This window comes from Seriola dumerili, unplaced genomic scaffold (assembly GCF_002260705.1).
Source record: "Seriola dumerili isolate Sdu_G_001 unplaced genomic scaffold, Sdu_1.0 BDQW01000149.1, whole genome shotgun sequence".
NCBI classification, from domain to species: Eukaryota; Metazoa; Chordata; class Actinopteri; order Carangiformes; family Carangidae; genus Seriola; species Seriola dumerili.
The window spans coordinates 15428129-15442672 of record NW_019174404.1 but is presented as its reverse complement, the minus strand read 5'-3'; the positions used below and the strand labels follow the sequence as shown (position 1 = coordinate 15442672).

Below are 14544 nucleotides of genomic sequence, written 5' to 3'. Positions count from 1 at the left end.
GCTAAGCTAATTTATGAGAATCTCAAAGGTTGTGTCGTAATTAGCTAAATGAATCACATATTCTAGTATGACAATGTATAATCTTCACTGTGATGGCAGCATTTGCAGTTTCTATCTTTCAATGCTTACACCTAAATAGGAGGCACACTGGATGCTCCCACTGATCTGGTGACATCAGATGTGACTCACCAGTCCTTCAGAGCCACCTGGACTGCTCCTGAAGGCCCAGTGGAGCAATACCGTGTGGAGTACATGACTCTGTCTGGACGCCCACTGCAGGTATATCTGCCAGATTCTCAGTCTTGACTGCCACTAATTCAATCACACAAAAATTAGCAGCGAGTGAAGCGTGTCTCCCTGTGTGGGTATTGAACGGATGTCGGCTTAATGGTGTCCCGACCCACTGTTTCTGATCCTAATGGGAAACTCCAACTCAAGCTTCTATTTCCAGCCTCCTGTTTGTGTTGGCGTCTGGCTGCGTGGGTGTCTCATTACATTAGGATCTGACACAGGGCAAGGAAAAAAAAACACACAGCTCTCAGTTTAGAAGATTAGAGAGCAAATAGTGACGTCACGAGTGATAGCTCTACCGGCCAGCAGGGTCTTGGCTTCACAATGTGCGGATTAGATGCATTTTTGGTGTCTGAATCTAATTACGTGTAGGAGATGTTTGTTTTTGTCCAGCAGCTCCCATGGTTTTGTTTAATAGTGAACAAAGTGGAGTGAGGTTTTATTATTGTTTATGGATCTGGAATTGAAGCACATGTTGAGTTTCAGGCCAGTGAAAATCTGTCAGGGGGTTTTCTGGTTTAAATTGGAAGGCTTTCCAAAGTGCACAAGTCTATCCAGTAAATAGATGGAGCTTTTGATTGTTTTGCTCCTTAATTGATTATCGCTCCCTCAACAAAAATGCCATTGTTTATTTAGAGAAAGTATCTGCAGACACTCAGACTTCATTAAAGATTTGACTCATAAATGAAAGTTTTGTGCCAAAGACATTACAGAGGAATCCTACAGATTACTACTTCAGCTGCAGTCATCTAACTATTGTCTCTGTTATTAGGTGTATGTGGATGGTACTGAGACCACGGTGGTTCTCCAGAAACTCAACCCTCTGACTGAGTACCTGGTCAACGTCTACTCCGTGGTGGGAGAGGAGAGCAGTGAGCCTCTTAAAGGAACCGAGACCACATGTATGTCCTCTCTTTCTATGTTTATGTCTTACCTCTAGGGTCGTATCATTTGATTTAAAAAGATCAAGATCCATGTACGATGGAATTTGTCTACGGTAATGTAAACTATCTGAACAATAACTGGCTGACTGATCTTTGATCCCTGTCTTAGATGTAACCCTATTATGCTGATACAAACATAGCACAAAGATTTAATAGTGTTATTTAGTATCTATAAAACCACATATAAAACCACACTGATTGTTGAGGTCATGCAGTTTAAATGACGTACAAAATAAGCCAGAGGAAGCTCCCTGAAATCAAAAAAACTCACAGAGAAAATTGTGAATATCTATGTATTCCTGTGAACATATGTGTATGCTTGCTAATTGCTGCCTTTAACGTCATTGCCTGGTTATCCAGTGCCCCTGAGTGCCGTGAGGAGGATGGACATATATGATGAAAAGACCACCACCATGCGGGTGAGGTGGGAGGAGGCGGTGGGTGCTACGGGCTACATGCTGCTCTACAGCGCTATCAATGCCACTGAGCCGTCCCTGGAGCAGGAGGTAAGAGCCGTTGTGAGAGCATTGAGAACACAGTGTGAGTGAGTGAGTGAGTGAGTGAGTGAGTGAGTGAGTGAACGGGGCATGCAGCCAATCAGCTGTGGATAGGACAGATTTGGACAAGGTAAAAAATGAGCACATGATCATGTGTTTACGGGTGGATGAAAACACACTTGCTTGCAGGCATTCATATTCACTGAACACACGTAAACACGTACAACCTACTGTCAGCAGTTTTTTGACAAAATACAGATGTCACACACTGAAATACCATTTTACAAAGCCACCAGTGTTTGCCTCACCATTCAGCAGGCAAAGCAGAAGGGGAAAATACAGAGGAACATTGTTAGTCACAAAGGGGTGGGTGAACCATGAGCTCACTCTGCCAAGGGAACATCATTATTTGTTCATGAGGTGTCAAACCCAGTGGGTCAAAACCGGATCCAGCTGATGCGCCGCAAAAAAAATTTCTCTCAATGTTCTCATCCAAATGTCACTGAGGATTCCCTGTCATCCACTTCCCCTCTGACCTTATGTTGTTTGTTTGGTCTGGTTCCCTTGAAGATCAGAGTGGGAGGAGATACAACTGATGTCCAGCTGGGGAGGCTGCACCCCAACACGGCCTACACGCTGTCCCTTTTCGCTCTGCATGGAGAATCAGCAAGTGAACCACTGACCAAGCAGGGAGTCACCTGTATGTAGTCACTGAATCATAAATTAATTTCATTAATGTAGCATGTATTTAATGAAGCTGACATGACCTAATGTTTATTGTTGATATCTGTTGTACTGGGGCCACTGTGAACTCATTCATTGACCTTCTGTTTCTCGTTCAGTGCCCCTACCACCTGCGGGCGAACTGAGGGTTCGTGATGTCACCCACAGCACCATGATGCTTAACTGGGATGCTGCTCCTGGTGCCGTTCGCAAGTACCTTGTCTCCTATAAGCCTGAGGAGGGAGAGGCTAAAGAGGTCAGTTTAGTTACAGTCCTGTTTAGCCTTTTGTATATGCTTTATATATATGTGTGAACAGGGTGTTAACAGCCCATGTTTTCACCAGTTCTGTTCTTCTTGCTCTTTCCTACATAACCTACATTGAGATTGTTGTCTGTTCGAGACATTAGGTTTGATGGTGATGAATTTATATAGATATTTTCTGACTGATCCTTCAAAGTACTGGCTTAGACCACATAATGGAGACTGCAGCTGGTTGGGTGGACATCAGGGAATGTTTTGGAGTCCAGTGAAAAGATTATGAAACTATCAGAACATGGTTTTGTGGGGGTTAAAGGGCGGTTATGGTGGTAGGGATTGGATGAATACTTTACACTTGCATGTCCCCTTTTGGGAGTTCTTGGGCTTCAGCAGCGAACTCTGTGGTCTGCCATTTGCTATTTCCTCAGCCATAAATCAGGTGGAGGTGATCCTCAAAGCTCCTTTGGTGGAAACACACATGTGAAAGTGACTCATGGGCTTAGGATGTGATTGTCAGAGGTGGGAAGGAAGGGCCTATTGCCCAGAAAGTAGCAGAATGTCATGTCTGACCTTATTATTATGTGAGGGAGACCAATAAGTGACAGTATACCACTCAGAAAACAGATTGCAGGACATGTTCCCTCCAGGTGAAGCCTTTTGCAGGGTTTTATGGTCCCGAGAGACAAATGAGGTGTCTGTCTGTATTTACAACTCAAACGAAAATGTGAACAATCAGACAAACACACAGCAGCTGTTAATGGTATTGAGAATGAATCCCTTAAGTTCAATTTCTTGAGGTTCAGCTGTTGAAACTTAATGGAATCCAGAGCAGTAAAACCAGTATGGTATTTCCTTTAAGTATTCCAGGTGTATGGTCACATTTTGTAGCCTGTTGTTGTTTGTTAAGTGCCTTATTTGTTCCCATTTTCCTCTGGAAACAAGCACAGTTTTATATCTTCTGGTCAAATTTCCAACCAGTCTTATTAGGTGCATATTACCGCTGTCGCCAATGTTCATGGAAACACACGCTGAGAACGGAATTAAGGTTTCACAAGACTTGGCAAAACATGTCTGAAGAGGAAAACATCTGAAGTTCTTTTCAACTTTGAAATGGCAACGCTCTATATATTTGCTTAATGAATTTCATATAATAATATTTAACAAGTGTGTTTGATTGCTCTACAGCTGGAAGTGGGAGGAAGTGTGACCACCAGACAACTGGACAACCTGATCTCACAGACTGAGTATGCTTTAGCTGTTACTCCAATCTACGACGAGGGACCTGGACAGACAATGCTCGGAGAGGCAACCACTGGTAAGAATGAAAATTATTATTATGATGACAATGTGGATGTGGATTCTCACAGATGTAGAGATCACAACTAACTTCTTTGCCTCTATTCTATAGATGTGGTTCCTGCACCGAAGAACCTGCGATTCTCGGAAGTTACCCAGACCAGCTTCAGAGCCACCTGGGAGCATGGAGCCCCTGATGTCGCTCTGTACCGTATTGGCTGGACTAAGCAGGGAGATCCCAACTTCCAATATGTAAGAGAAAACCAGCTGTCCAAGATGTTTACATTTCTAATAAATCACACAGGTATTTCTTGATGAGTCGCACAGAAAGGTCTTTGGCGATGCTTTGGAGAAGACCTCCAGAGGAACATCTAAAAAACAGACAGCTGCACTAATCCTATCGTAATAACTCTAATGTAGAGCTTGTCTTCCTTGTCTTTAGTTTGTATTGGCTAAAAATTTTTGTCAAGCAAGCTTCCCTCATGCTGTGTTTGTGTTTTCCTCATCAGGCCATTCTGAACAGTGATGAGACAACCTATGTCCTGGAGAACTTGGAGCCAGACACGCCCTACGATGTGTCTGTCACCGCCATCTATCCAGATGAATCAGAGAGCGAGGATCTGCTGGGCACTGAGAGGACATGTAAGATACACATTCCAGCAGCTCTATGATGACAACTTAACAATCACGCCATGAAACACTGTTTTGCTCAGTTACTTGACAGAATATGTGTTGGATCTTGACCAAAGGCTACACCCAGTGATTGACCTTTTGATTTTATCTTCTGGAAATATGCTGAGTGAAATGTTCAGTGAGGGGTATGCCCATTATACCTTTCTATTTCTGCCTCTATAGTGTCCAAGAATGATCGTAAACCAAGTAAGTATATATGTGGTAAAGCAAGAGGATGCTTTTTCTTTCAAGTGATGAAAGCATGTTTTGTTACTTCAACAAGTCATTAGCGCTGTTGTTCACTGGACAACCATCATTTCATCATCAAGCAAGGCCCTTAACCCATCCACCGCTCCAATGGTGCTACAGCTGACACGTGGTTTTTTATGTGTTTGTCTGTCCTCGTCTGTTTGTCCCATTGTCCATGCCATCCATCCCAAGGCTGTTCATGAGTATGTTCTTACTCAGTCAAATCAAATGGGTAAATTTCAACAATGCATGCCCTGCAAAACGGGGATTGATTTGAATCCCTGTTTTTGAAACCCATTCCATCATCCATCATCTGTCCATCCATCCATCCCTCTATTCATTGCATTCATCCATGCATTTATCAGTCCATCCATTGTCATCTTTCCATCAATCCATGGCTGTTCAAGAGAATCCATCCCTGCTTCAGAAAAGACGCAATCCCAGAGGTGGATTGTCTTTTCTTCTTTAAAGCTGCAGTCCTTGACACAAATGAGTGGTAGACCTGCTTCTTTTACCATAAAGTACAGAAAGGACATTATCTAGAAGTAAATGAACTTATATATTGATGACAAGTGAGTAAAGCAGGACTAAGAATAGACATCTTAACATAGGCAGACCAAAATAACAAGGACTGTGTCTTTAAAAGATATTTTTAAGAAAATCCATGGGAAGAGTGCTCTTACTATATATGACAGATAAACATGTCAACATGGTGGTAATTGTGATATGTGTGTCTGCGTGCGTTTTACAGCACCTAATGCACCTCCCACCAACCTGGTTGTGTTCAATGAAACCATCACTAGCCTGAACGCCAGGTGGAACCCACCTACAGGTCGCGTCCAGAACTACAGGATCACCTATGTCCCCACAGCTGGAGGCAGGAGCCAGACAGTAAGTCAGACCAACAGTCACCTGTACACAGTGTGTTCATACTCTGAATAGTACAGTGTAACATACTTTTACTTTTCATGTACTGTAGTTGATGTAATCTCTTTGGTTTTGTTAAAGAGCTACTACCAAATTAGCTACAGTTACCAAATGAGCTAACTGGTGATCTTGAAAGCACAATTATCACAAGTTAGAAGTTAAAGTTTAGGATCTATAAAAGGAATTTAGATTAGGCTACAGCTGGAGGAGGAGGGTGAGTGTCAAAAAATATCAATGAAAGGGTAGTGTGCCTAGCTTAATTTGGAAGGTCAACAAGGCTAATGTGGTAATGTTGATATATCTAGATTCCATTTAGTTATTAGCAGCAGCACTAAATACTTGCTACTTACTCCTCACTCTTAGTCCTTGTCTTTTTCACTGGACTTCACAGTCTAGCATTACATGGCCAGACAAACTGTGGTAACTCAATTAGTGAATTTGTTTCCTCCTCCAGAGCAGCTTTACCTCCAAGCAATATAAGTGTATAGCTAAACATCTGCCACTGGTATTGCATTATTTTAGTTTATTCTAAGTCAAATCTCTTAATCTGTTGTTTGGATATAGCAGCATTAATGTGGACAAAACCCTTCCTAGTTTTTTTCTCAGTTTTTCCTGACACTGCAGACTGTCACCTGCTAGTCATGCATTTTTGGCAGCCTTACTTAATATGCACAAGTCTCTTTGGATTACAGCTGAATTTTTGGTTTCAATTTGCTGTCAGACATTTTTTCATTGCTCCCACAAGCAAGACTTGAAAGCAGGACAGAGGAGTGCTAAATGGTGCTTACGCACATGCTCATGCACAAGATTACAGACTGATAACCACACTAATAAGCTGTTAAACAACATCTTAAATCGATGTTGCATGTTCCAACCAACTTTAGTGAAAATATTTCATCCCCACTGCGTGTCATTTATGAGCTGTTTGGAGTTGCTCAATGGAGATAAAATTTAAATGTCATAAAAAGTTCACATGACATATTTTGATGGCTGTTAATTTAATAGCTCTTAAGGGAGACACTGAACAGATACTTATGAGATTAAACATTCATCTGCACTGCGCTGTGATGGTTCACATGTAGTTGCAGTGTGTGCTGTTTGATCAGTTGTGTGTGCTTGTGTACATGGAAAATGGAATGTGCTTTGCTCAGTCAGGTCAGTGCATGTGTAATGAGAGAGTACTGGGCCACGAGTGTCATATATTATACAGCAGATTGTATTTAACGTGCTGCACAAAGCCTCTATGCTCACAAACCTGGCTATTAGCTCACAGTTTTTTCAGCTATTTCAATAAAGCCCAGATAGCATCAAACATTTGTCATACCGGAGAAGGCAGCTAAAGGTTTAAGCTAATTTTCTTTCCTTATAATTTACCCCGTCTGAAGTTTTGTACAAAACTCAGCTGGTATTACGGAGGTCACTTGTTGACCGTTAGTTTCCCTTTAAACAAAAGCAGGAAAGTTTTCCACTTAAGTACTTGATGAAATGTAGTTGCGCTGATTGCCTGGGTGATATCACACTGAAAGGCTGATGGAAAACTGGAAGTGAACAAGCTAACGTTTGCCAAGTCATCCTGGTTCACTGTCAGGATTTCAACACGGACAGCCAGCCCAGGGAATTTTGCATTATTTTGTCTGTTTTTGCACATGCCTGACACACATTTTGCACTTGTGTACAAGAAATGGCTGAGAAAGCTTGAGAGAGCTGTACAATGACCAAACCAATCCACATGCAAACACGCTCTCAAAGCTCTGTTAGAGTTATATATCCCAATCCCAATTATCTAAGCCAAAAGCAATGTAGTAAATTCATCACCAGTCATGACTGTTATGACAACACATCCGACTGTTTCAGCCATCAGCATAGAGATTTACCTTGGCCAGTGCGCTGTGCACTAACCATGTCCAAAAACACTCAAAACATTCCTCCTCTGATATGTTGACGGTCTAGTAGTTTTCAGGTAGAATTCTTTCCGTCAGGTTATTGAAATCAATTTAAGGAACCCATGGAGAGTTGTTAAACTCTTTATCCCTTCAAAAACAGATCAAATATCTTCTCCCTGAGCAGATACTAGAATTACAAATGGCGGTTTTGAGAGCTATAGCATGTATTTTGTAGTCTATTCATGAAGGAAATACAAAAGCTTTCTTGGAGAACGGATAGCCAAGTACACTTTTACCAAGTAAAGTAGTAAACCATTGTTTGAGCAGCTAAATTCTTTATGTCTATATGCAATATGATCACCTAGGATTCACATACATTTGACAGCATCAGCGACTGATTTAAGAGTGATACTAATAAATGTTTTTCTTTTTAAACAAGACAGAAGCCAATGAAGCTAACATTTATTCTTCACCAACTAGACCCAGGTTGGAGGGAAGAAGAATACTGTCCTGCTTCCTAAGCTGACCCCTGACACTGAGTACTCCATCAGCGTGGTGGCTGTCTATGCCCAAGGAGTCAGCCGAGATCTTAATGGCGTTGGAAAGACCAGTAAGTTGTCTTCCACTTAGGGCGCTCCCCAAGTGACAATTGATTATAACAATTTCTATAATAAATGTCTACACTTTTTACATTCCTAGTGTTGGACCATTTATCCATTTGTCCATTTTAGTATCAGAGCTTATAGACAAAACTGTAATAATGTTGCTATTATGGTATGTGTACAGCATTAAGTATATCATATCTTTATCTTTATCCCAGGGCCTTTGGGTGGTGTTAGGAACCTGCGGGTTACTGACCCCACCACCAGCTCCCTGAATGTCCTGTGGGAGGCTGCTGAGGGCAACGTGCGCCAGTACAGGGTCTTCTATGTTCCTGAGGCTGGAGGAGAAGAAGAGATGGTAAACAGGAGAACAGCTCTACACCGTAGATAGACTATTTGATTAACCAGAAAGTGAATGCTGGGTAAAATGCTCGGCATACCTCCTCTGGCCATAGCACAAACTGATGTATGCCTTGTTGTACTTCTATCTAGGTTCAGGTCTCAGGCAGCACCTACAACACTGTGCTGAAGAACCTGCAGTCTGACACTGTCTACACTGTAACTGTGGTTCCCATCTACTCCGCTGGAGAGGGACAACGCATGTCTGAGAATGGCAAAACATGTAAGCACTGCATGCATATAGTCAGTGTTGTAGGTAACAAGCTGCAATGGTGGTCCGTCCAGGAAAGTTTAGATGCAGTGGTGACAGACAGATTTCAGGGTTTAGAATAGCTCATGCAGACTGGGAGGATGACCTCTGAGAATGACATACTGCATGACAGCAGTGGGATTTTTTTTTCTCCCTAAGTCAGGAATCCATTCATGTCTGTCCAGAATGAACTTACTGGCCTTATTCGCTGGCTTGCTGTTCCTGTATGTCAGAAACCTTCAATAAAGCAGCCAGTCATATCTGATTTATTTCAAAATATCATCCAAGGCCGTTTAATTCTGTAAGCCAAGTTAAAGTGATCAAATGCCATTAATGCACACTCAATCCACACCTTACATGTAAAATGTAACATAGAACATAACATAAAATGACAGTATTAAGCTCAGTCAGCTAAGTTTGAACTTTTTCGAAGAACAGCATTTTTCCATTTTCTCCCTCAGTTTCAAACCACCAATCTCTGCTGGGCATGAGTCAGCATTTTGCGGGGTGATTGCGTAGGAAGGAATTCCTCCGGGTTGGCAGCATTATAATGGTGTCTCCTCTCTCTTTACCGTAATATTGTCCATTTATAGGTTGGAATGGATGGTAGTGGTCAGGATAATGGTGGGGCTGGGGAATGGGGGGATATATTGAGTAATTGGCTCTCCTTTGGGAAAAAGAAACGGAAGGGGGGTTGGAAATGAATAGAGAGCATTATATGTTTTATGGCTCTCAACTCACTTGGCTAAGGTCATGCTCCATGCCTGCTACTGTTACCCCCATTTTCCCTTCTGTAGCAATGGTACCTCATGTTTAGTGGCTTTTTTCGTGGTCATGTTAACCAAACTTCTATACAGTATGTACAGCGTATCAGATCATACTGCTACTACTAATCTACTACTAGTCTTGTAACATTGTAGAATATACTGCTTCAATTTATGCTCATGACATTCACTTTAAGGAGGGATCTGCTCTCGCCACTTGAGCTAGCATTGGTAGTCGCTGACTGTTAATTGTGCCATCAAATTCAAAGCAGCTTCCTGGGCCACAGGCTTTAGTCTGTGAAACTTTAAAAGTACGGAAGCTTGCTCACTGTGCTTTGCCCGCTATGTTTTTTTCCCCTGCATTTATGGGGTTATAATGGGGAGCTGCACAAAGCCTCTAAACATCTGCTTTGGTTCTTTAGAGGACAAGCTTCACACAGGGCTCCACATATGCCTTGTATATCCTTTTCATTAACCTTTAGGGCACTGACAGGAAGTGTCCTGTTGATAGCGGTATTGTTGGATAATGTCTTTAACTCGTCCCTTTTGGGTAATGGAGCGTATTGTTCCCATTTTATTGAAACAGTCTCATGTAGTCATTGGGCCATTCTGGCTGTCTGAAAAACTAGTCTAGACCATGTTTTGTGAACTGAGACAAAGAATGGCAAGAGTTTCACAAAGATGACATGTAGACACTTGTAAAAATCTGCCAAGAAGCTTCATAAGGTAAACCTAACAATACTAAAACACAAGAAGAGGGGAGAAAAGTGCATTGTATAGCTGTATTATGAGCTATGTTCTTGTGTAATTGTTGGTTTTTAACCTCTTATTAAATGACCTCTGTCCATTCTCCACTTACGAGTACATGACCTAAACAATCTCTCTGTTTTTGTCTCCTCTGTCTTATCTCATCCTGTCCCTCCATCTGTCAACCCACTCTGTACAAACCACTTACGTTGCCAACCTTTAACCTCACCCTGTCACCACTCTTTCCTTCTCTGTCCAACCTTCCTCTCATCAACCTCCTCTTACCACTTTGCACCCTCTTTTTGCTTTACCTCACCTTGACCCTCACCCTAACCTTTTACGTCCTTATCTTTGCCTGTACCTCTAACCACCCAACATTCCTGGCTCGGCAGTGGAGCGTAGCCCCGTCAGGAACATCCAGGTTTTCAACCCCTCTACCAACAGTCTGAACGTTCGCTGGGAGGCTGCCACAGGTCCAGTCCAGCAGTACCGGGTGGTCTATGCACCTCTGACGGGCTCCAGGCCCTCTGAGTCGGTGAGTATCCATCCGCTGTGTGGTAAGAAATTTAGTTTCGCATATATGCATATAAAGAAAACACATGTACAGTAGGTGTGCAGCAGTACCCATAACTAAAACTACCATTTTATTCACTTGCAAGCAAACATCTTATTCCCTACATTATACACACACAAACACTGAGGGGTCCTTTAAGAAAGAGGGGACTTAGGAAACATCTGAGTGGAGGCATATTTTACCCAAGCAGCAACTGATTTTTACCAGCATTTACAGTACACCATGTGTCACTAAGAATGAGAGAGCCTCATCCTGTAGCTATTAAAAGCAAGACATTAGTCTGCTCACCAAATGGTGCATGTGTGCAGCTACTGCCAGTTGAATTTTTTTCAGTTTTAAACCAAGACATGTTCATTAAAGCCGCAATTCTCTAATTGCAACTCCGGTATGTGGCATCTGGCACCAGCGTGCCCACATCTTCACGTGCAAAGGATTTCAGGGTTAAACAACCCACAAACAACTTTTGAAGTGTTAACTTAACTTCGCACCATTAGCTTTCCTCAGCATCTGCCAGAAAGACTGCACCATTAAGAGCTGTTTCTACACTGGGAGCCTAATAACATGGGCTTTGAAGAGTGAGGCATATTCTCGTTTATTGATAGAGAGGTGCACTCTGCCTTTATCCCTATTTGTTAGCACATTTATGGCAGGCTCAAGCCTTTTCCATGGCCGGAGCCAGTGATGTGCGTCAGTGGCAATGTGGCCTTTCTCAGCCAGCACCATCAAATTTAACACCAGCTGGAGATTTGTAGCATGAATTACCAGCTTCACCGGTGTCACCTGTGACATTATTCTTATTCTGACTCTCAAGCACCTCGGTAAGTTTTTGACCAGGAGAGATGGGAGCAGACTGCAGGTGTTGCAATTGAAAGAGAACTAAGGTAGACAGCAAGGCGTTGTTTCATGTACATCAAAACATAGTAAAGAGATTTTCCCACCGAGCTGCTGCTCTAGCGCTCGCACATGGTGCAGTCCCTCACACACAACCCCCATTCAACCCACAGGTTCTCCCTTTCTGTCGAAACATCCAACACAAGTATTCATCCCTCCCCCAGAGGTTATCAGCCAGGCCAGAGCCCTCTGACCTTACTCTTAACTCTCAGACACAGAGAGGCTGAGGAGGAGGTGGCACTTATGTAATCAGCTGTCTTCACTGTCAGACTGGGTTAAACAGCGGTGCCGGCTGTCAAACACTTGACCCGACCCCCCTCTACTGCCTCCACCACCACACCTCCAAACATCAAAGGAATATTTGGCTCCTCTTTTCACTTGGTGCTGACAGCAAGAGGCTGTTGAGTAAAAGGGAGATGTTAGAGGGAGTGTACAACACAAGCAGCTGTCAGACGGGAGGGGAAAGGTCTTTGTTTGAGTGTGTGTTTGCTGGGGGACCTGCGTCATGTCTGTGAACCCCTACACACTGCATAGGTTTTTTTTTTTTTTTTTTTTTTAGAAAATAAACACATTTATTCACATTATATTTGTCTGATTTTACTGAGCTGAGCACAGTTTTAGTGCGGTCAGTGTTGATCCCTGACATGTTTGGTGTCTCTGCAGGTTTTGGTACCAGGGACCACCACCACAGCCTTGCTGCAGCAGCTGCTCCCAGACACTCAATACAACGTTGGAGTGGTTGCCCTGTACAGCGATGGTGAAGGACCCACTATCAGTGATGCTGGAAAGACATGTAAGAACCTGGGCTAGTACATCCTTGAGTGTGAAAAACAATCAAAGGACTCCATATATCATGCTCCTTAGAATATAAATGTAGATCTATTATAGACATTTCAGTAAATTTTTTATTTTTTTCCACGCTCAGTGCCCCGTAGTGGCCCAAGGAACATGCGCGTGTACGACCCCACCACCACCACTCTCTCTGTGAGCTGGGAACATGCTGAAGGTCCTGTCATGCAATACCGCATCACATATGCCCAAACCACAGGAGATCCCATCGAGGAATATGTAAGCATGTGTACAGCTCCACATTTACAGTTTAATTTCCTCTCAATTTTTCACCACAGTCCTGATATGCTCTTGATTTTTTTCTCTTATAAATGTGGTATGTCTTTTCTCTTGTAGACTACAGTACCTGGAAACAGAAACAATGTGATCCTGCAGAACCTGGATCCAGACACACCTTATATTATCAAAGTGACCGCGATCTATGCCGACGGGCCAGGAGGACAGCTGGAGGGAGATGGACGCACAGGTACAAACTGTTCCATCCTCACTACCACACCAGTGCACATCGCTGTGCTGCACCCAATGTGTACCTTTTTAAGTGATGCAGAGACCTTGGACAGACATGGATATTATACTCTACTGCACACGCACATGCACTCACCAGAGTGCAGAAAATCTGAATAGACTGATCCATTGATTAGGATCCTGAATCATTGTAGCAAAAGTGGAATAAGTGAAATTCTTGACTTTTCCTGAAAGCCAAAAGGACCAAGAGCGTTTGCCAGAGAATTATGAACTGGCTGTACTCCAGTCACGGAGAACTCATACTTTCAGAGTTGGCCAGCGTCTTGCCCAATTGTGCCTTTCAAACAAAAGAAATCCTATTAAATATCGTAATACCACTCTGCTCCCTGAGGCAGCTTCTTTTTTTTTTTTCATAATTGTTCTGATGTGGTTGAATTTATCATGCCCTTGATTGCACATTGAGATAGTCTACTCATAATTCAAAGGCCATAATAAGCTATAATATAGTAATTACCCTGCTGACAGCTCCCTAACAAGGAGCAAACTGAAATTCAAAGGATCTGAATCCCATTGCAATGAACTGAAGCCTTTGTTTACTGTGCTCTCATTTCCCATAGTGGGTATGCTCGGCCCCAGGAATCTCCGTGTTTCTGATGAATGGTACACCCGCTTCAGGGTGGCCTGGGACCCCGCCCCCTCCAGGGTTAACGGATACAAGCTTATCTACACGCCTGAGGGTATGGACAATGTTTTTATATGTGGATAAAGTACATACTTAAGGACAAGAATAGTTTGCAAGCTGTTAGTACACAGCACGCTGCATCGCTTACAAGCACTTTTGTAAAATGTATGTCTCCTTTCAGGCTCTGATGAGTCCTTGGAGGTGTTTGTTGGAGACGTGACCTCCTATCAACTGCATAACCTGAAACCTGGAACCACCTATGACCTGAAGGTGCTGGCACAGTACAACACCGGCTTCAGTGAACCTTTGATCGGACAAGGCACCACATGTAAGCTGATGAGGGCATACAATTAAATACATGATTCCAGCGTTGAGTGGTAGATGCTACAAGCTCTGCCTGTTTAACTGGGCACAGGAGAAATATGCACTAATGGAACCCTTCCTTGCTTCCCTTTAGTGTACCTGAATGTGACAGACCTGACCACCTACAATGTCGGCTATGACAACTTCTGTGTCCGATGGGCGCCTCACAGAGCGGCTACCTCCTACAGGGTCAAAGTCAATCCTTTTGACAGTAAGT

General features: G+C 42.9%; 1 protein-coding gene across 1 annotated transcript in view; it reads left to right on the top strand.

Moving 5' to 3' along the window:
* Positions 1-14544, top strand: part of col12a1 (collagen type XII alpha 1 chain) — a 55502-nt gene that overhangs the window by 22575 nt on the left and 18383 nt on the right. The window contains exons 22-40 of the mRNA XM_022751084.1: positions 143-279; positions 1064-1193; positions 1596-1741; positions 2303-2432; positions 2575-2711; positions 3900-4029; positions 4123-4262; positions 4520-4661; positions 5671-5822; positions 8222-8351; positions 8562-8701; positions 8836-8965; positions 10896-11038; positions 12632-12761; positions 12894-13036; positions 13154-13283; positions 13900-14019; positions 14146-14292; positions 14422-14542. Of these exons, the coding sequence (XP_022606805.1) occupies positions 143-279; positions 1064-1193; positions 1596-1741; positions 2303-2432; positions 2575-2711; positions 3900-4029; positions 4123-4262; positions 4520-4661; positions 5671-5822; positions 8222-8351; positions 8562-8701; positions 8836-8965; positions 10896-11038; positions 12632-12761; positions 12894-13036; positions 13154-13283; positions 13900-14019; positions 14146-14292; positions 14422-14542 (2578 nt within the window). The remainder of the gene's footprint in view (positions 1-142; positions 280-1063; positions 1194-1595; positions 1742-2302; positions 2433-2574; positions 2712-3899; positions 4030-4122; positions 4263-4519; positions 4662-5670; positions 5823-8221; positions 8352-8561; positions 8702-8835; positions 8966-10895; positions 11039-12631; positions 12762-12893; positions 13037-13153; positions 13284-13899; positions 14020-14145; positions 14293-14421; positions 14543-14544) is intronic.